Source organism: Thermobia domestica, chromosome 5 (assembly GCF_964235325.1).
Source record: "Thermobia domestica chromosome 5, izTheDome1.hap1.1, whole genome shotgun sequence".
Lineage (NCBI taxonomy): Eukaryota > Metazoa > Arthropoda > Insecta > Zygentoma > Lepismatidae > Thermobia > Thermobia domestica.
This window is the reverse complement of record NC_137458.1, coordinates 164,903,655-164,927,300: the sequence shown is the minus strand read 5'-3', so window position 1 is coordinate 164,927,300 and position 23,646 is coordinate 164,903,655. Positions and strand designations below refer to the sequence as shown.

The window sequence follows — 23,646 nt, the reverse complement described above, 5'->3', positions numbered from 1 at the left end:
TAAGATTTCATTTCATTTTTTCAATATTTTATGAAAAGAATGACTATTATTGATTCATACTGAAATGTCAAAAGTCACAGAATGCCTATCCTGGGACTTCCTCGAACACGGAGAAGTGCAGCAACTCGAAATGATATGTACACAACAAGTCAGTGGTACTCCACTGGATGAATGCTCAGTCATGCAACCTCGATTGACTTCCAAAATTCAGTGGTTGTTTCAGGTGGAGGATGCCAAACACGATTGGCACGTTCGATATTATCCCACATGTGCTCGATAAGTTTCATATTCAGATATCTAAGAAGCCACATGGCGCGTAGGGAGTACTAGAATGTTTCTCAAACCAGTCACGTACCATTATTGAGGACCCGGTGACATGATGCATTGTCATTCTGAAAATTAACACTGTTAGTAACATATAAATAAATCCATTATAGCTGGAGATTGTCACTTAGCAGCTGAACACAGCGACTGGTGGTCAACGTTTGGTTCAAGCGGTCAAAATAACCAAAGTATGCTAGGTAAATACGCCCCAGGCTATGACGGAACCACTAGCAACTTAAAGAGTGCCTTGTTGACAACGTCTTTCCCATGGCCCAATGGAGTTTGCGCCATTCCAAGATTCCATCATCCGCTTTGTACTAACTGCAAGCTTGACTCATTTAACCACGCTACAAGTTGCTTGTCATCTAAGATCTAATCCAGGTGCTCCCAAGTCCACATTAGTTACCATTGCCGATGACCAGCTGTTAGTAGCGGAACTCGTGTTGGTGTGCGGCTGCAATATCTCATGGAAATCAAACTGCAGTGCACTTACATCTGATGTGTGAGACACGTTGCTGGACGTCTTGCTATCAGTTTACACACTGCTGCTTGTTTGCTTGCCTGAATATGTTTTCTCAAACATCACCATTCGCGTTCATTCAACACAAGTTGGTGGCCATTGCGTTGTCACTGGTACATCATAAGGCATCTAATGCTCATGGTTTATCTTTGACACTGTGCAGCGTGAAAAGCTCAATATCTAGACGAATTTCAAAATCGCGCGCTCGTTTGATCTAGCAACAACTATCATCCCGCACTCAACACCGATAATTCCCATTGGGTTGCCATGGAACGTCATCTTTCACTGCACTCACAAAAGTAAAACTGGTAGCATTGAAACTAGTTCGAACAAGTTCCCTACCGCTATGCCAGGACTTTTTGAACTTAAGTGTACCTCAGCAGAAATACAGAACCTCTATGCCTTTTTAGTGTTTTCAAAGAGAAACTTATCAATTTGTACATGAAAAATGGTACTCATTGCTAATTAGGCAAGATCGGGGTACCTCGAAAGTTTCTGTTTTTAAAGTAATACAATTTTATAAAATATGTTGAAAACATATAGGCCAAGGGGATGATAACTCCTCCCCACTTCGGAACTTTTGCCACTATATTAGAAATGTTCCCTAGAGTCCTTAGAATCAAAAAACAGTTGTTGGTCAACATATAAGTGCAACACCTGGGTCCTGGGGCAGTTAATCTTTTAGCACCCATGTATATTAACAGACATCGATGAGATCTGTTTAAATTACCGTAGATCAGATAGTTAGTGCAACACTGGAACAAGTTATAGGCCTACTTCGATCGATTTGTAATAGTGCAGGCCTTCAGTTTACGTAATGAACGAGACATTTCTGCGTACAAACGAAAAATAGTTGAGGGATATTTAAGAACATTTTCCTAAAAAAAAAAAAAAAAAAAAAGTCCCATCTCGCGATTCTGTTAGTTATTACGTGGCAACACTGCAAACTAGGTGAATAATAAAATGTATTTATGTGTCCCATTTTATGTTCAACTTAAACTAAAAATTTTGTCTTGATCCATGAAATAGCAGAGGAAATATGTATTTTATATTTTCACATGATTCATAATAATTGATTTTCATGAAAGTACGAGTATGATTTTGTGTCAATGTTCCGTTTTATTTTTCTATAGAAAACAAGTGATACAAATTATTCTAGTTGATTTTCTCATTCGTTATATTATGACAGATTCCCAGTACCGAGAAATCCCCCAGGAAGGTTTTATGGTTTGATGGCCCATGTTGTAAATGAAAAGAATTCAAATCAATAATTTTACTGTTGTGCGGTTACATTATGTTCTTTTGAAAATACTTGTTGTTCTGCTATTCTACAATGAATACAACTTCCAAACATGTCTGCTGATATGTGAAGTTATCAAAACTCGAAGTTGTTGCGTAGAGCATGTATTCTTATTACATGTGCACACAGATAATTGCACTTAATATATTTTAATTGCCTTAATATTAAACAATTCGTTATATTCTTTATGTTCTTGTGTATCAGTAAGTTGATAATAGTAGCACATTCGCCATTAAATCCATGTGTTCTCAGTTATTTAGGAGAAGAATGGCAAACAAAAAGAAGAAACACATGACAATTGCAACAAAAAAAAGGGATTGCTGTTGTGAAATATCGAAAATTCTGTGTAATACACTATGTATAAAACGAAACTAACATGAGGAACAGAAGTTTAATCGAAAAAGCTTTCAAAAAAAAAAAAAAAAACATTCAGGCCAAACAATTGGGGCAAGACAGTGACACTGCAAATCTGCACCGTTTAACATTAATTTGCAACCAAATTCCTACAGAATACGACACAAACAATCACGGTCTATCGCTTGGACTACCAAACTTTCACAGAATTACCACGATTGATAAGTGAGTCTGCTGAATCATGTGTGGCGGAAAATTGTACAATCTTAGTGGATATTTCTCCATGTTTGGAGCGTACTGCTTTACGACAGTATGTAGTAGACATCCTGTTTAACGAGGAGCATTGCGTATTTTGCCAGAAGTGGATCCCATGGCAGTCGAAATGAGATACCACAAGTTGTACCAGATCGTCTAGCTGAAATTGTTGATGGGCGAAACATATCAAAAGATAAATTCGTTGAAGGCGCACTCTGTGCAGGTATGTCAGTAAGTGTTTTGGTTACTGAAGCAGCTGTATTGTTACTGCGAGCTGTACTTAATCACCACCAACAGGTGTGAGTTGCTTCGTGGCTGCCCACAGCAAAAATGCTACATTCCAAGAGCTACTACAAAATGGTACAAAATGCTCAAAATGCTACTTTTGAGCAAAAATGCTACATTCCAGACTTAACTCATCTACTTTTTTTTAGTTTATCCTTTTAGCTGCAATTAATACAGGCACAAGTCTTTAAAAAAACAGTGTAGCCAAAATTTTAACGCAAGATATTTGTTCAGCTGATTCAGGTGTCAAAACACATGCTCCTAGGTATTACAATTAGATAATTCTCACAAGCAGTACGGAATTAATAACTCCGCTCAACTGTACGGGCCACTCGTCTTCACAAATATCTGAATTAGTAACAACAATCTGTGATTGTGTTGTCGAAAGCAATGATCACCTCCAGCCACCAGTCTTAAAAGATTCATATATGTTCTCTCTCTTTTGATGATATAATTTCCGAGGATTTGCGTATTACTTTCAGTTAAAAGGGTAAGTATAAACTGCATGAGAGATGAGGTAAATATGAGCTCTTGGAATGTAGCATTCTCGCCGTAGGTGCCACGAAGGAACTCACACCTATTGGTGGTGATTAACAACCGCTCGCAGTGACAGCAAATCACTTACAATAACCAAAACACTTACTGACATACCTGCACAGAGTAAGCCTTCAATGAATTTACCTTTAGGTGTGTTTCGTCCATGAACAATTTCAACTGGACGATCTGGAACAAGTTCTGGTATGTCATTTCGGCTGGCATGAGATCCACTTCTTGAATCTGTAACAGTAGTGTTTCATCTTCCTATCGAATGAATCGTGCCACGTGTTCCTTTAATGGCACGTTCAGCTGTTCTAATGACACATGTCATTATAGTTTCCCATGAAACATCCTTTCCCTTTTTTCGTGATTCCCATTTTAGGTCTATTTGTGGGAAAATACGCACTGCCCCTCGTTAAACAGGATGTCTGCTACATACTGTCGTATCGCAGTACGCTCCAAATATGGTGAATTATCCACTAAGATTGTACAATTTTCCGCCACACATGATTCAGCAGATTTACTTAGGAACTGTGGTAATTTTGTGAAACTTTGGTAGTTTAAGCGATAGACCGTGATTGTTTGTATCGCATTCTGTATGAATTTGGTTGCATTTTGGTGTTAAGCGGTGCAGATTTGCACTGTCACTGTCTTGCCCCAAATATTTGACTGAATGTTTTTATGGAAGCTTTTTCGATTAAATTTCTTGTCCTCATATCAGTTTCGTTTTATGCATAGTGTATTACACAGAATTTTCGGTATTTCACAACAGCAATACCGTTTCTTGTTGCAATTGCCGTCTGTTTCTTCTTTTTGTTTGCGATTCTTCTCCTAAATAACTGAGAACACGTGGATGTGCACACGTGTTCTGGCGAATGTGCTACTATTATCAACTTACTGATACACAAGAACATAAAGAATATAACGAATTGTTTAATATTAAGGCAATTAAAATATATTAAGTTCGATTATCTGTGTGCACATGTAATAAGAATACATGCCCTACGCAATAACTTCGAAAGTTTTTGATAACTTCACATTTATCAGCAGACATGTTTGAAAGTTGTATTCATTATAGAATAGCAGAACAACAAGTATTTTCAAAAGAACATTATGTAACCGCACAACAGTAAAATTATTGCATTGAATTCTTTTCATTTATACCATGTGCCAACAAACCATAAAACCTTCCTGGGGAATTTCTCGGTGCTGGGAATCTGTCATAATATAACGAATGAGAAAATCAACTAGAATAATTTGTATCATTTGTTTTCTATAGAAAAATAAAACGGAACATTGACACAAAATCATACTCGTACTTTCATGAAAATCAATTATTATGAATCATGTGAAAATATAAAATACATATTTCCTCTGCTATTTCATGGATCAAGACAAAATTTTTAGTTTAAGTTGAACATAAAATGGGACACATAAATACATTTTATTATTCACCTAGTTTGCAGTGTTGCCACGTAATAACTAACAGAATCGCGAGATGGGACTTTTTTTTTTTTTTTAGGAAAATGTTCTTAAATATCCCTCAACTATTTTTCGTTTGTACGCAGAAATTTCTCGTTCATTATAAAACTGAAATCCTACACTATTACAAATCGATCGGAGTAGGCCTATAACTTGTTCCAGTGTTGCACTAACTGTCTGATCTACGGTAATTTAAAAGATTTCATCGATGTGTGTAAATATACACGGGTGCTAAAGGGTTAAGGGCACCAGGACCCAGGTGTTGCACTTATATGTTAACCAACAACTATTTTTTATTCTAAGGACCCTAGGGAACATTTCTAATATAATGGCAAAAATTCCGAAGTGGGGAGAAGTTATCACCCTCTTGGTCTAATACTTCCTTTCGAATGCGAATGTATGTTAATTCACTTTTTGGGCAGTGAAGATATTAGGATATGCGTATGTGGGTACAGTTTGGTTTACAAGTCATACATAATTTACATAATTCACATTCATAATAGAAGGTATCAAGTTTAAGAAGACACTTTAAAGTAATAAGCATAAAATTTCGAATTCACAATTTATAACATATGAAGCAGTAAAATCCCGAATAGAATTTCTGTTTGATAATCACGGAATTTGTAAATGGCAGAAATACTAGTGCATGGCACCGTAAGGAGATATACAGTAGACTGCTTAGGGACGACTTCAGAGTTTCCACCATATCAGTTGCTCAACGCCGTTCTTGACCAAAAACTAGCCAACATTTTTCTGAGTGTTACTATTGCTCTTCATATTTTTTTAATACTCTACCAGTGTCTGTGGCGAAGGCTGAAAGATCGTTTAGTGCACTTGCAAGAATAAAGAATGTCCTTCGATCATCGATGACTCAACAAAGATTATCCGAATTGGGAATTCTTATAATGGAATCTACTTTAGTCCGTCAGCTAAACTTTTGTGATATCATAGATACATTTGCTAGGAGAAAAGCAAGAAATATTGTTTTGTAAATTGCGAAGTGTAACTCTAGTAATGTAATTATATATATATATATATATATATATTTAATGTAATTAATAAATATATCTGAGATATAGTTTGTAAATTTTAACACGAAGCCCGATGATAACTCAACCCCAGGGCCCGAGTTGGCTCTCGACGGGCATGAGAATACTCAATGGAATGATACGCCCTTCACAATATTGGAATCACATATAAAATAGAAAGTATTCAATAGATATGCACGTCACAATAACATCATCTTGGCTGTTTAAATATCCACAGCCTACTAACAACAAACCTATAGGGAGCCACGATTGCCCATTGCTAGAACACTTACATCTGGTACCAAGAGTTGCAGATTTGATCCAAGGATATGTGAGTTTGTGCACGGCTTGAGAGAGAGAGAGAGAGAGAGAGAGAGAGAGAGAGAGAGAGAGAGGAAGATGAGAAAATCAGTTATGGGAACAGAGAAGGATACATTCACACAAGGTTAGAATTGGGGAAAGAAATGATAGAAGTATCCATATTCTGAGGAAAACCGTGATTGTGTGAAGGATAAGGCTCAATATTTCTCAGTCCAACATATAGTAGAAGTTAGAGAATTACTTACTGTTCAGTATTACCACGATTATTCCCTATATTCTAAAAGAGACGGATGTATAGTAAAAGAGAATGATTGTGAAATTTAATTTTTGTACTGTTTCTCCGGGAATCGAAACCGGGACCACATTTACTAAAGACACTCGCTAGCCACTTTTTTCAATTATTCACTTTATTGTCCTCTATGAAAATGTTTTTACAGATTACGTTTTCAATAGAATACAATCATATCAAGTTGATATATTTAATCATAATGTTATTTTATTTCTTCAACATGACCTTTTGAAAACGTTTTAGTTTCCTCCATTTGCTACCATGTCTTTCATCTGGATTTTATCAAAATAATCCTTGTAGGCTTCAGCTGTGTGGAAGAATATTGGCAATTGACAATGATACAGCGATTATTTTTAGATTCCATATGATATAGTCAGAGTGTAAATGACCATTTGAGGCAAAACATCCTTTGATAATGTACGAGATATTAACGCTAGCATCGTTACAAGTTTTTTCCAAATATCATTGTCTGTAGTTCACTTTATAAGTCTATGAACCAATGTATCGACATCTCCGTATCTGCACAGGTATTTGAATCTGAACTTTGAATCTGGGGTAATTTGGATTTATCTGGTGTAAATCATTCCTAAAAATAATTCATAAGCTCTGAGAACACTGCTTGTTTTCTTCAATTATTTGTAGCTATATATCCCATAAAGTCATTGGTTTTACATTTGTGTGCTTTAAATACATAATATAATGTCATTCACTCATTCGTCAATTAATATGCATATTGAATATTTTGTTTGTATTTATCTAGGCATTGACTTTCTTTCATCATAAATGTTTTTTTTTCACATGAAAATAGTTGATTTCAGACACGTCAGCTTTCTAATCATTTAATACACTATATAAAAATTCTAACGTATTTACCTTTTCAGGACGAACGGCTCAACCCTTGAGCCAGCAATTCAAACCTCTCTAGCTCAGCTCCTAATTAACCTAGAGATATGATTTTGATATGTATCTCTTCAGAAAGGATGGAGCTTTCTAATCCTGTGTATATCAGTCATGTAATGGGTCCCGCCTTGAAGGGGGAGGGGGCAAAGTTGGGTGTTTATAGCTTTCCCTCTCTCCCTTCAGAATTTGGGGGGAGGTACCCCCCTGATGGAGCTACAAGGATAAAAAATGGCATCCATAGAGACAAATGAACATATTTACTAGCCATACCCAGTCCATGACTTTTGGGCTTGAGAGGGGTGAATAGGAGGGGTATTGAATTTACCCTTTTTCTTATTGTATATTTTCTCATAAAGACAAAAAATATATTTCAAATTTGAGGAACTCTGGCAACATTGTTATTCATCGTACGCAAGGAAAAAAAGCTCACATTTACGACATATATTTGGGACAAAAAAACACAAAACTCAAACCCGTCGGTTCAATACGAATGGAAAAAGAAATTCAGAACCCCACACCTACGTGACACATCCTGTATATTATTCAATATCCACTGTAATATACTCTAACGTTGACAGCCCTAGCAACATTTCTAATTATCACAGACTCACAAACCATACCTTGTTGAAAACCTTATAGACCAGCCATTCCAACAATGTAACTTTTGTGTGTCTCGGGCCAAACCAGTAAAACAAGAAGAAGACGAAAGTCAAAATTTTGGCTGGAAAATCAAATTTTTCGAAATTTGTCGGACTATGGCAACGCTGTTATTTGTCGTACGCAAGGAAAAAAACTCACATTTACGCCAGACATTGGGATCAACGATATAAAAAAATGAATGGTGTAGGTGCAATAGGAGTGAAGAAAAATTCGGAACCTCGAACCTACGTGAATCATCCTGTATTTTTTTTGATAGATTGTGGTATACGCTAATATCGGCAGGCTTGGCCACGCTCCTAATTGTCACAAGCATATCAGCTATACCTCGTTGGAAAGCTTATAGAACAAACATTTCAACAAGGTAACTTTCGTGTCTGTCGGGCCAAACTAGTAAAAGAAAAAGAAGACGAAAATGAAAATTTTGGGGGGAAATTCAAATTTTTCGAAATTTGTCGGACTATGGCAACGCTGCTATTTGTCGTACGCAAGGAAAATAATTCTCACATTTGCGCCAGACATTGGAAACAACTATGTAGAAAAATGAAGGGTTTAGGTGGAATAGGAGTGAAGAAAAAAATTCGGAACGCCGACCCTACGTGAATCATCATGTATGTTTTCGAGAGATTGTGGTATAAGCTAACATTGGCAGACTTGGACACGCTCCTAATTGTCAAAAACATATCAGCTATACCTCGTTGGAGAGCTTATAGAACAGATATTCCAACAAGGTAACTTATTGAACAAACACATACACACAGAGAGAGAGAGAGAGAGAGAGAGAGAGAGAGAGAGAGAGAGAGACAGAGAGAGAGAGAGAGAGAGAAAAAAAAGAGAGCGAAAGGAAAACAGTTATCACCTCAGAACGCACCGTTCTATTTTTAGCTTAGTCAAGGTCAGCTATAGTTATCAGTTGAACCTAAGGGTCGTAAATATGCAATACATTTCTTTCAACTCCAAAATCTTCCTGCCGAAGCAAAAGGAAAGAAAAGCAATGATCTTTTGACGAACAATGTTAGGTGAACCAATGCAAGTTTATTCTCTGCCGTTAGTAAGATCTGCATTCCTACTGCACTTACACGGTTTATTTTTTGCACAATTGTTCACAATAACGGGGATAAATGTGAGAATTATTTTTCTTGCATACGACAAACAACAGGTTGCCATAGTCAGACAAATTTCGAAAAACTTGATTTTCCCCCCAAAATTTTCATTTTTGTCTTCTTTTTCTTTTACTAGTTTGGCCCGACAGACACGAAAGTTACCTTGTTGGAATGTTTGTTCCATAAGCTTTCCAACGAGGTATAGCTGATATGTTTGTGACAATTAGGAACGTGGCCAAGCCTGCCAATGTTAGCGTATACCACAATCTCTCGAGCAAAATACAGGATGATTCACGTAGGTTGGATGTTCCGAATTTTTTTCTCCATTCCTATTGTACCTAAACCCGTCATTTTTTATATCATTGTTCTCAATGTCTGGCGTAAATGTGAGAAGTTTTTTCCTTGCATACGACAAATACCAGTGTTGCCATAGTCGGACAAATTTGGAAAAAATAGTTTTTTTCGCAAAAATTTTGACTTTTGTCTTCTTCTTCTTTTACTAGTTTGGCCCGAGAGTCACGAAAGTTATCCTGTTGAAATGGGTCTCATAAGGTTTCCAACGAGGTATAGCTGATATGTTTGTGACAATTAGGGGCATCACCAGACTTGCCAATGTTAGCGTATACCACAATCTATCGAAAAAATACAGGATGATTCACGTAGGTTCGGTGTTCAGAATTTTTTCCTCCATTCCTATTGAATCTAAACCCTTCATTTTTTGATATCATTGTCCCCAGTGTATGGCGTAAATCTGAGTTTTTTTTGCTTGCGTACGGTATATAACAGCGTTGCCACAGTATGACAAAATCTGAAGAAATGTATTTTTGAAAAAAAAAATATTTTCGTCTTCTTCTTCTTTTACTAGTTTGGTCCGAGAGACACGAAAGTTACTTTGCTGAAATGTCTGTTCTATAAGGTTTCCAACGAGGTATGGTTTGTTTATGTGTGACATTTAGGGGCGTCGCCAAGCCTGCCAACGTAAGGGTAGACGAAAATTTCTCTGGAAAATAGGAACAGGATGATTCACGTAGATTTTTTTACCTAGCTATTGTACCTTTGTCCTTCATTTTTTGGTATAATTATTATCAATGTCTGGCCTACAGGCCAGAATATTTTTTCTAGTGTACGACTAGAAACAGTGTTGCCAGACTCTCACAAATTTCGGAAAAAATAATTTTTTTCCTTTTTCTCTTTTTCTTCTTCTTCTTCTACGGGTTGGATACGATAGCCTCAAAGGTTATCTTACTAGAATCTTTGTTTCATAAGCTTTCCAACAAGGTATAATTCATACGCATGGAAGAATTAGGAGGGGTGCTAGGACCGCCAAAGTAAAGGTCTACGATTTTCTTGAAATCCCTGCCTGAAAAGTCTGTCTTTCCGTTGTTTTCACCAATACTGCCATTTTTCGTTAAATAGTTGTAACTTTAACAAAAGTTGTTCATTTATTTTTCCATAAGAGCGTCCATATGTCTTACGAGTTATACCTTGAACTTTTAATATTATATATACACTGCAGCATGACCAGAAAATGAAATGAATACAATTGAAATTATAAATTCACATTGTAACATTTGTTATGAGACACATATTCTGTACAGCCTTTATTTAACTCTTGAAGTTACGTATGTATATTCAGCATATTCAATATGTGTATATTGCTTAATCCAAACATCTTTTAGGTTAATTTGCCGCAGTAAATTTTCCAAAGCTTGACATTTATTAAGATGTCCTGTTGAATTTTCTTATCTCAATACACTGTTAAAATTGCCACGTAAGACAATATTGTTCATTGCTAAATGTACTAGGTTCATATGGTTTTCAACAAAAAATCATGTTAAGACTTTTCGTCGCTTTGGACAGACTATAGATGTTAGTGTGTAAGACATTACCACATACCACGTTGATGCCTTTCCCTGAGATTATTCGGTGAAGGTGATCTATCGGGAATTTTCTATATTAGGAAAGAACTACAGCACCCACTTAAATGCATATTCATGTATCCATTTTAAGCTCGGAGAAAGTCAAACTCTGAAAAGGCAACTCCCTGTAACAAATAAACCTATTAATGTGTACTCGTTCTATATTTTTTCGTGTAAATGTTTAAAGTACTGAAGTATAACGTAACATTATAGATTCGTGTTGTGTTATAATATCGAAATGTACGAAGTTAAAGAAAACACTACTTTGTGGGATAAGGTCATGTATATTGGAAACATCTTGTACACTTTCTGCCTCTTTATTTTGAATATTTCCTACTCAATGCCACTCTGATTTTGTCTTTGATTTAGCTTCCCTTTCCTTTTCTTCTTTGAAGAAAATGATCAAGCACTGTTTTCTTCCACACCCTACATTTTGGGTACAGTATTTGTTTCCTTTGTGTTGCACACAATAACTGTATTATCATCGACATTTTAAGACTTTCATTTGGTTTTACTGATTTGTTTCTATGGATCATTTTCGATAAAAGAATTGCATTTATTTGTAATCTCACTGTCGGAACTAAATATTAGTTCGTCCTTGTGTCGTGTACGTGTTTTTTAATAGTTACTGAAAATGTACTGAGCAAGGTGGGAAATTCGGTTTCGAAATCTATATTATCGGGACTATAATTTAGAATTCTTGTAATTTCCAGTTCAAAATTATATTTAACATTTCCTATCACTACTGTGCTCACTTCTAGAGCCCGGTGAGTTATTTTTCTCTTTTATCATATTTGCTATATTGCACTTATTAGTTTGGATCACTAGCCCTGGTAACAAATAATGTAATGTATTGTGTAACAGTTTTTATGGAAGTTTCTTGATCAGTAAACAACTATTAATAATATGTTGTTCTCAATCATACAAGATAAAATGAGGCTGACAATTGGATGATACTGTTGTATAATGACCATTGACTCAAATTCTTGAAAATATGTGTTTTTGATTTCCATGTACACTAGTCCATTCTCATTACTTATCAAAAATATATTTTTGACCACTGTTATTTGACAATTTTTAAAAAGGTTTTCATGCTTACATAATTCAGCACTGATTGAATGATCCTCGACTTTAATACGCAAATTTACTATTTTAACTTTTGTTACTTCCTCATTTGCACTCGTTATGAATAAATTACAGACAGTACGGTACCGTCTTTATGTTTGAAAGGTAACTTATTGAACGAAGTTCTTAAAATATTGTCCATAGTGCTCTGGTACATAAATGGCATATATTATTATGTCATATATATATATATATAATTATCCGCTTATTTAAAAAATGAATTTCAGCTTTCTAAGTTGAGGAGCTGGCGAATACTCAATTTTTTTTTTTTTTTTTTTTTTTTTTTTTTTTTTTTTTTGCAAAAATTCGGACTCCTTCCTATTCACCCTTGGTATACTATTATAATCAATGTGATATGATAGCACCCCAAAGCTGGGCTTTCGAGAGCACTTTGTGTCGTTCTCGCGTCCATTTTTTCATTGCGTTTCGAAACTTTCAGACGCTTCTACTGAAAAACTAGGAATTTTGAGTTATGTCATTCTTGAAACAGACGACATAACTTTGCAAGGATATGTTCCATAGCATATGCCATATAAGCACTTTTGCCAGTATACAACATATATTCACGCTTCTTATTGTTATCAGCATTTAGTGTAATACATATTAAACTATTTAATGAATTAACCTTTTATCAACGAATATTTCTGTAATGCTTTGACTTGTATATATATTGCTTATTTGAGATCGTAGCAAGTCTTATGCGAGAGTAGTAAGGAATTGGGGATGCACTGATGAACTAACATTTAAGCGAATAAAATGAACAGATTCAAATTTATACTTTTTAATATACGAATATTCCTATTGAGAAATTAGTCTATTGGCCTAGGATGAAAGTCATATCATACTCAGAGAGACTTTGTGTACATACCTCTTTTCCTGTCCATACCGGGCCCACTACTTCTCCAATGTTGTATGTCTTTTCACTTATGATCACAAAGACGACGGACCGAGGTTCTAACCAGAATCATCCTTAGCCTTACTGTAGTCTGGATTTTATTCAGAAGTCACTTCCTAGGTTCAATTCAGCAGTTTTCTATCATTGAACCCGGCAGTACAGTAAAGAATGAGGAACCCAGACAGGGTGGTATGATCAGGACAGAGCAATGTACTCATAGAAAATACTGTAAAACTTCAATGGATCGTTCTCTCCAAGTATGATACAAACAATATATATATATATATATATATATATGGTAACTACGGGAAAATATTTTAGACTTATCATTATATATATAAAACACAAATATAATCATAACATTTATTAATGTTCATGCATTTCTTTAGACGAATTGAAACCTATCAACTCTGCTGCAAGACCAGGAAGAGGTCTTCGATGTAACTGTCCTCCAAACTGCATCGAACAAAGCATTTCAGTTGTGGCTGCATCTATGTAAGTAGTAAACATCTGCACAAAATATGCAGAATAATAATAAGCTTTAAAATTGCTCATCTCGGTTAGAATGAGAACTTATGAACATAATGTATTCTATGTAAATATTCTTGAATACTAAGTATCTTAAATGTCTATACAAAAACATAGTTTAAGCCTTCAAGCAGCAATACATACATATGAGTCCGAAAGCATGAAATAGTGAACATTATGAGCTGGATATTCCATATTATAATGCAGGATCTGGCAAAAGACCTCCCGCATTTTAAAAGACAATTACGAAAAAAGAAAGAAAGAAAGTTACAAAGAAAATACTTTTATTTGTTAATAACAAATATTATGTTATTTTACGTTACTTGGTTTTAAAAATTATTTCCGGTAAATGGCATCCTCCATTACTGACACATTGACGAAGCATTTCCCAGAAGTTGTCACAAGCGCCACATTTTCCGGCGTTGTTACGGTCCGAGGTAGGCCAGATGATTTTTTCTCAGTGCAGAACCTGTTGCTTTAAAGTTTGATATCCAAACTTGAACAAACTTGAATAGTTTTTCCATCCGGAATAGAATCAGATCGGAATTAGAAGTCCGAACCGAATTAGAAATGTCTTCTGAGTAGCAATCAGAAGCATCATTATGAATATATTCCTTCACAACAAAAGCACGATACTCACCGCGTCACGCTATTGCGGCTACTAAAAATAGCATTATACCACTATCGATCGATACCCCCCAATGACAATTTTCCGCCATCGATGGCGGACCACCTCCTACTTCAGTGGCCAGGCCGCCAACACAAGCGGTGTCAAGGCGGGATGTGGGCGTTGCCCGCTTGTGCCGTTTTGCAGCTCTCTTCCGCTGGCAGCCCGCTTGCGCTGATAACAGCTGTTCCGCCAAAGTGCTCGCGATGCAGTTTTGCAGCTATTTCATGTTTCGCCCCGCCAGCGACGATAACAGCTTTGCCGCTGAGGAGCCTGATTGGAGAAATTGTCATCTGGTGGCGCTGCCTGTATGTTCGGTTAGCATTCTCCGTTTGTTACATGGTGAAGGAGTGGGGTGGACTCCTTCAAACGTTTATAGAAAGAGTTTACACGTACAAGTGGGAAAAGACGTTTTGTTAGTGATAGAAATGTGCATAAATTATACCGTAGTGCTTTTCCAAGTGAAAAATAGTCTGGCAACTCTACCAAGTTGCTGGTTAAGCGAAAATGACTGGTGGGGAAGACGACGAATAAAGTAAATATTATATTGTGTCCCTTCACGGGTTTCTTCCCAATGACTATAGTTAGCGTAATACATGTGTTGCTGTGTGTTAAGGGGCCTCATAAACCAAATTAAAGTACCGCTAATTTTATCATTTTTCTGTAATCAAACTGAAAAAATAATCAAAAAATTGCTTTCTAGAAACAGTAGTTATCACGAGTCGGCTAACTGTTTTCGTTAGGCAGAAATTTGTCGAATTAGCATTAACGAAAGCAGTTAGCCGATTCGTGATAACTGTTTCATGCACACTACTGTTCCTACAAAGCAATTTTTCGATTATTTTTTTCAGTTTGGTTACAGAAAAACGGTAATATTTAGCGGTACTTTAATTTGGTTCCTTCGAAACCTGGTCCTTGAGACCCAGGCATTTATTCATCCGGTTACCTGCTTGCGGATTTGTGATCGTAGAAACCACAAATCGCTGACCAACCTGCGTCCGACATTTCGTTACCGGTAAGTGCACCGCCGGCGGAAAAAGTGTAAAGCCGTTGACGGGCCGCTGTCGATACTGGCACGAGGCCCTGTGTTTGGCCGCTTTCGGCCCGCTAGCGGATTGTCAATTCGGCCCCTCCACCACTGTATCCTTACAACAACTCACCCAGCGCCCTCTCTAAATAGGCGGGCCCTGTATTTAAAGGTAGATCTATGATTCTCTTCCTTGTTTTTTAACTTTAGAGCGCAAAAAGTTTGAAACTTTTGTTTCATTTACTTGTTTGATTTAAAGCTACTACACATTAGTTAACTATAGTGAATAAATTGTTTCATCTTTTGTTTGGAGAGAAGCTAATAAAATGATATTTTCATAAATGTATGTACAAATGATAAAAGTGATTTCTTACAGTGATTAGGGCTGGTTTTGTAAAAAAGTGCACGATATAATATTGTGTGCTAAAGGTTTAAGAAAAGGTAAGTCATACAAAAGATCCTGAAATTGTGTCAAATGTTTCATAATACTGTATAAATACACAACACAACTTTTGTGTCATTTAAAAAATATATAGCATAAAAATTATATAGTAGCATTCGTGATATTATTATATAAATACAAACAGTGGAGGAAACGCATTTCAGAGCACAAAAAGTAGAAATTCACTGGCCTGGCAAAAAGAACGTAAACACGTGTGTTAGGAAGCCAAACTTGGAACCGTGGAACATTTGGAATATATTATGAAGTGGTTTGAAATTAGTGTTGTAAATAGAAAAAAAAAACGGTTCGTATTTTTTTAGAAATGAACGTTTTTTTAAGAAAAAAAAACATTGCCTCTCGTTTCTTTTTTAAATTTCGTTTTTTTTAAATATTCATTTGTAATGCATCTTACGTCTATTTAAGTATGAAATATTTTTATGTAGGTGTAATTACCGTAAAATGCAACATAAATTAAACGCTAGATACTGCTACGCTACAAATATTTTACAATTTACATGAATAGCATATCTATTAACAATTCGGGTTTCAGCAGTTTTCATCAATATCAACTAAGAAATAAAAGTATAAAAAAAAATGTGTTTTCGTGAAAGCAGGCCTTTAATAAGTACGAAAATAATGTCATGAACAGTATAAAATTCCAATAACTTGTCTAAAGGTAAAAACTAATACTAATTTGCCTAATAGTATTTTTCTAAATGCCATATAGAAATAACTTGTCGACTAGATATATATGATATGCAGAGCCGGCTCTGCCATATATGCAACACGTGCATCTGCGTGGACCGGCAAGCTTGGATAATCCGGCAAAATCTGTCATAAGTATATTATTTAATTTAAATATTTCTTGTTGGAAACAGACTTCATGATGATGGTAGTTACATTTACTAAGCTGACCTTCTATTTGAACACTACATTCATAAATTATGTTTAGGTTGCATTAGTTTAAGGCCACATGGACAATGCTAAAGCAAATGGTCGAATAAATCCGTGCACAAATTGCTTGATTGTTGTCAAAGACAACAATTCAATTCTCGAGTAGTAGTGAATATCTGTTCCATTTAGTAAGCTATCACAGTTTTGATATGAAACTAGTCTTGTTTTTGTCAGAAACAAGTTCCTTATCACTGAAGATAGAAACAAGTTGTTTTTTTTTAAATGTTAGAAGATGTAGAAGAAAAATCAAGAAATAAGATAAAAGAGCTAGTTGCACTGGAATTGTAGACTGATACATTGAGATTGAAGCTCGATAGTGAATTCTATAAAAAGGATTACCATCTTTCCTCTGCAGGTGTGTTTGCTTTATTTTTCACTAACATAATAAATATTTAAAGAAAAAACAGACACAACGGGATTGCATTTTTAGTAAGTATTTAAGCCTTTCTGAGTGCGACTGCACTTACCCTCACCTTTGTTGTTCATGCTGGAGTAGCATACTTAAAATCATGACTTTTAAGATTTCTTCTTTATGAAGAAAGGGGGAGGCGGCAAATTATGCCATTGCACGAGGCGACAAATTGACTAGGACCGGTCCTGATGATGTGTATATAAAAGACATGAATATAGGATGACTCAATTTGAAGTAATGCAGGGTGTTTCAAAATTAATTTTAGGGTTTTGAAACTTTGTAATATCTATTACAATTAACAATCAGTACCATAGGCGCCGACTTTGGGGGGGCAAGACACTTTTGGCCCCCCCAATATTTATAGGTGGGGTCCTCGCCCCTCCAATATAATCCAGTCGAGGAAGAATTAACAAAGAGGAGCAAGAATTTCTGTCAGACTTCGTCGTGCTTTTAATTCAATAGGAAGAACCTTTTTGTTCGATAAAAAACGCCATTTTCAAAACTTTGTAGAATGGAGCACTGAAGCTTCAACCAACACTCTGGCAGCACTAGTATTGTAAAGGCCTGGAAAAACCGGAAATTTTGGGTAAAAAATCAGTTTTTTTACCGTTTTTTCCCGAGCTTGGAAACAAACGGAAAAATTGGGAAAAATTGAAATTTTCGAATATTTTACTACATTATGCTTTTAAAATGAAAACTATTCGATATTTACTAGTTTACGATTAAGATCATTGAATAGTTATGTTTCTTGTATTAGAATAGGAAAATTTTGTGTCAACAAATATATTTGTACCATTCCTTTGCACCGTGATAGAATGGAGTCATGGCAACAAAAGATCCTAAAATGTAATACTAGTTAGAATAATTAATATAGACGTATTTAAATTATCTTAAGTAATCTTATAAAGTTACCGTTTTATGGCAGGAAAGTGTTAAATAACAGGGCCAGAATCATTCTAGTTAATACCAGTATGTTAAAATCAAATATACAGGGTGTTTCAAAAGAACACGGAACACCGACAACGTTTGGGAGGGGATTGCTGACACCAAGATAAGACAAAAAGTATAGACCATCCTGGGTGCACAAATGCTTCCTTTCGAAGTTATAAGCCGCCAAAAACATGAAAAAAATGAACTTTGAAGGTCCATAGCTCCAAAACTGTGGAATTTATCGTAGTCGGGACAAGACTTCACTTAGAAACTAACATGTGCCCTATCCAAAAATCCATGTTTCAGAATGCTAAGGTACTCACGAAGCAATTTTTATAGAGGGAGTTTGGCTACGGGAATATAATTTGAAGTACTCTCCAACTGCCTCTATAAAAATTGTTGTGGAAGTACCACAAGATTCTGAAACATGGATATTTGGATAGGGCACATACTAGTTTCTAAGTGAAATCTTGACTCGACTACGGTAGGTCCCATATTTTTGGAGCTATGGACCTTTAAAGTTCATTTTTTCATGTTTTTGGCATCCTATAACTCCGAAAGGAAGCATTTGTGCACCCAGGATGGTCTATTCTTTTTTTTTTCTTATCTTGGTGTCAGGAATCACCTCCCAAACGTTGTCGGTGTCGTTTTGAAACACTCTGTGCAGTTTATGGAGATACGTATTGTCCTTGTGCTGTGTAAAATTTCCGGAAATTTTGAACCCATTAGAAAAAATCTTTTGTTCGGAAATATTGGCAAAACCCAGAAAATATATGTAATTTAAAAACTATTTTTTCGCCTGATACTAATCTTATTTTCTGTAACGTGTCTGCAGCATATACGTATACCAGGGGCGGATCCAGGACGGACTTCTGGGGGGGGGGGCGGTCGGCGGTAATACTGCTACTTTTAAGAGCTCCAAACTTGTTATGGATGGGTTTATTTATATATAAAATAAGAAAGTTTTCTCTTGTGGGGGGGGGGCGATCGCCCCGATCGCCCCCCTCTGGATCCGCCCCTGACGTATACAACGTATTACGCTAGCAGGAAATATTTAAAGTAACAGCTTTTAATTTTACTTTTTAGTTTTCTGATTTCTGATAAAAAAAACCTCTTTATTATTTGTACTTATATTTTTCGAACAACTCAAAAAGAGAGAGGATGTTACTTATATATATACGCATATACCGCACAAGTGCGTAAATTTAAGCAGCGACAAATATATTAAAGAATTTAACATGTGAAACTTCCGTTCGTTATTACTAAAGACTAACAAAATACCCGTTTTTCGCACGGCGAGAATGCGTTTCATTTTGGGTATAAAGAGCACCAAAACTGTCACCAATGAACTTAGGAACCCCCAAAACTATGAATTCGATACTAGTATCAGTCATTTTCAGTTACTTTTACATGTAATTTTCCCCCATTATGAGTAACTAATGGGGCATAATTTGGATTTAAACGGCATAGGAACTGTCACTGTTCATCTCAGCCACCCCGAAAACTATGTATTCGACGCTAATATCGGCCATTTTCGATCATTTTTATATATCCACCCATTCTCCCTGTACCAAGTTGCAGCGCTGAATTTTGATTTAAACTGCACCGGAAATGTCACTGTTCATCTCAACGGCCCTGAAAACTATGGATTCACACCAATATCGATCATATTGCATCATTTTTATATATCTCCTCCAGTTTGCGGGCATATATCTGGATTTAAACGGCATCGAAAGTGTCATTGTTCATCTCAGCGACCCTGAAAACTATGGATTCGACACTGATATCGGCCATTTTGAATCATTTTTATAAATACATCTCCCCTTTCCCCTCTCCCTCCCTTAAGTTGCGGGCCTGATTTTTTAATTTAAACAGCATCGGAAATATCACTGTTCATCTCAGCAACTCCGAAAACGATGAGTTCGACACTAAGATCGGTAATTTTCAATATATATCCGCACTTTCTCCAAGTTTCACTTTCAAAGGTCTCGAATCCATCCCAGGCCCGAACTTCATCTATGTTGAATTTTTTTATCGAGATCAGTCTGGTGGTTCAAGAGTTGTTAAGTTGCAAATATAGTCACTTTCATTTTATATATGTAGATAATTTGTCGCATTAGAAAACAGGTATTTGTTTACATTGCACATAAAGTTTATATTAATGTCTGTATTTGAGTATTAAATAATAATATGTCTTAGTGCATGAATATTAGTGAAATTTGCTTACTGCTCTTTGTTTTAAGAAGTGGTATAGTTAAAATTAACAAAATTTCACCAAATCAAAGAGTATATTAAGAACTCAGTTTCATTCAAGAGCCCTATTTGTTGCAACAGAAACGCTTCATGATAGTAGATGTGTATGCAATTGTAAAAGTTCTGTAATTAATGCACAACCAGGAGTAAACGACTAAAAGGCACTTAAAGGAAATGAGTGCATACTATTAATTTTCAAGAACAATTATAAGTTTTATTTTAGAATGCTTCTTTTTTTAAAATATTCACAATATTGAAATTTACATTTTTCATGCGTTCAAAAAATAACTGTTCCATTACTAGTAAAACTAACTTAATACAAATATTTTTTTATTTTCCCAATTTTTCCTGAAAGAAACCGGGAAAAACGGTTTTTTACCAGCCGGTTCAAAATTTCCGGAAATTTTACAACACTAGGCAGCACTGATATGACAAGTGAAGATCAATGTGAGCGCAAACTTGCAGTGAAGTTCCCAAATTTTGAACTTGTATTTGTTTTAAAGCCTTTAGGCAAATTTACATTAGGTCGTGAATTTGGATGCAGCGGAGTGGATGCAGCTTACCAAGAACTGCGGGGGGGGGGGAAGGGTCATCAAGCGGTTGATAGAAAACGGCTGAATATGATGATATATTTATTCATTGTTTTGGACCCCCCAATATTTTCTTCAAGTCGGCGCCTATGATCAGTACAATAGAATACAAAGAGTGTGCAGAGTCAACTAGACGAATCTTGATGTTATGTGATAACAAGCATGCTCGGAAACTGCAAATTAATATTTTTTCTCCACTTTTGTAAATTGTTATTCAAATCAATATTATTTGCATTATTGCTATTGTTATTAAATGAACATTATGCTGTTCATATAAATTATATTATGTAAGACACTAAAAAGCAACATCATAAATACGTCTTTGCATATATGTTAATTTTTAAATTTAACTCTTTCAAACATAATAAATAGCTACTGAAAAACTGGATATTCCAAATCAAAATGCTAACAAAGTGACAAAAATTGATAACATCCAATCGCCTATTTCACAAAGAAAAAATACTTCTTAGTCACATTGCTGTTCATCACAGGAGCTTCCGCAGCAGCAAAGATCTGTATATTGAACACCATTCGTTGAACATACGCACTGTTTTGAGCAAAGAGGAAGAGCTTTGCAGCCATAGTTTAGCAATTCTCTTGAACTTTTAGTAGAAATTTCTGGTTTGGTCATCCATAAGGGCTTCCACGATCCACCTTCTTTCACCCAGCCGAAGTTTTCTGGACTTGAAAATATTCAGTAGTTCAGACTTGTTTGACGACAGTAAAAGTTTCTCGTGATCAATGATGATAGCCAACTACGATTTTCATGAGAAAAAAGTCTTGCAGATCACCCTCACGCGGTTTGCATGACATATTCAGCTCACTGAACAAACTGTAATCATTTCTCAATTCATTTATCTTTTGTTAGGATGATCTACCTTCTTTAAACTTTTTTAAGAAAAAAAAAACTATTCCTTCTTATAGGAGACTAAATTGACTTGCTTCGTTTTACAAACACCGAGTCAACAAACTCTTCATATTGGTTTTTACCAATCACTTTTATTTCTGCAACAGTTTCTGAAGATCCTGTAAGGCATACGCATGTGATGATAGATTCATTACCTGTTACGTATCTAAAATAGAATTTCCTGCAGCAGAAATTGTGTCATCCAATGTTTGACAAAGATTCTTAAAACTTATATCACTTCCAACATAATTTTCGTTAATTATTTCCTCAATGTGTGCGGCATCTTCAAATTCTTTTGTGGGTCTGCATAACTCAGGAGCAGTGAGCGTCCATCGTTGAAAAGCACGTGGATTTTTAATTAATGGCTCCACTGGAGTCCCTAACAATTGTGTTATTTTGGTCGAACGGCATGAAACAAAACTTTTGGTTAGTCTTTGAAAACACCCAGTTCTCTTAAATTCTGCCTTTCCTTCATTTAAACTCTTCATGTCCCTGAGATGCACAGATAGAGGCAGAAGACGCTCCAAGACAGTTACATATAATAGGAAGTTACTTTGTCGGTGAGCTCTAACAAATATCAAAATTAGAAGTTCTAATTCCCAATATGAAAACATAGATCTTTTCTATATCATTCCTTCCCGCCACTGTTGGAATTCTTGTTTATAGTTTCTGGACTCTTGTTCTGTATGAAACTCTGACATTTGATGAAAGCCTAGAATACAGCTGGTTTCTGATGTGCTCTTCTGGTTCTGGTTAGGTGTGAGTAGTCCAGGAATGAATCAGCTGACTCTGAACCTGCTACTCCGGCCTCAGCTAAGGACGATGTCCATCCAGTACCATTTAGTATGTGGCCTAACATTTTCAAAGGGCCATTTCTATTTGTAGTCCACCAAACATAATGATAGAACTTCTCCATAGTATGAATCGGACCATCTCTACTTTATTTGTTTTGGTATTGCAAAGAGAGGTTGGCCAAGGACAATAACCGGTATTTGATTAGGATTACATCGATAAGTAATTTTCTTTATGACAGACATACTGTGTTTCACCATTGAAAGAGACGCCACTTTTTCAGTAAAAATGAGCAACACGACGTTGATACCTTTAGCAGTACGTACACTTTCTGATTGAGCTAAATGGTACTCTGCTCACAAGCATTTATTTTCACCTAGCGGAGAATTTCTTTCAATCCACCGCCTCTCTGTCTAAAGTGCTTCTTCGAGCCCTGACCGTATTTGTTCTTGAACAAAAATAGGAACTTGCAGTTTATCTAAATCACATGATGATACTGATGGCACAATAGCATAGGTATCTGGTAATAGGTAATCTACTGATGAAGAAATTTCAATTCGCATTGGGGGTAAACCAGAGTTGAAATTGGAAGGTAATTGGAATACGCTAATACTTGCTCCATGGAAAGATCCTGTCGAAGAAGTTGATGATGTGTTGTGGTCTAAATTGTCCAATGCACCGACGGTGTACACATTAGTCATTAATGGAAAGGGACACACAAGACCCTCTCATTTGTAACGTCTGCATGTCACTGCTGCTGTCTGATCTTCAATTTGGATTACACGATTATATGTTACAAAAATGTCTAAGTTATGTAAATTACTGACAATCTTTTTCTAGCGAGTAAGAG

At 35.9% G+C, this 23,646-nt stretch overlaps 1 protein-coding gene across 1 annotated transcript in view; it reads left to right on the top strand.

The window, feature by feature from the left end:
• Positions 1-599: 599 nt before the first annotated feature.
• LOC145685303 (uncharacterized) overlaps positions 600-23,646 on the top strand; it is a 44,614-nt gene continuing 21,567 nt past the window's right edge. Inside the window, exons 1-2 of the mRNA XM_081757673.1 lie at positions 600-780; positions 13,684-13,789. Of these exons, the coding sequence (XP_081613799.1) occupies positions 600-780; positions 13,684-13,789 (287 nt within the window). The remainder of the gene's footprint in view (positions 781-13,683; positions 13,790-23,646) is intronic.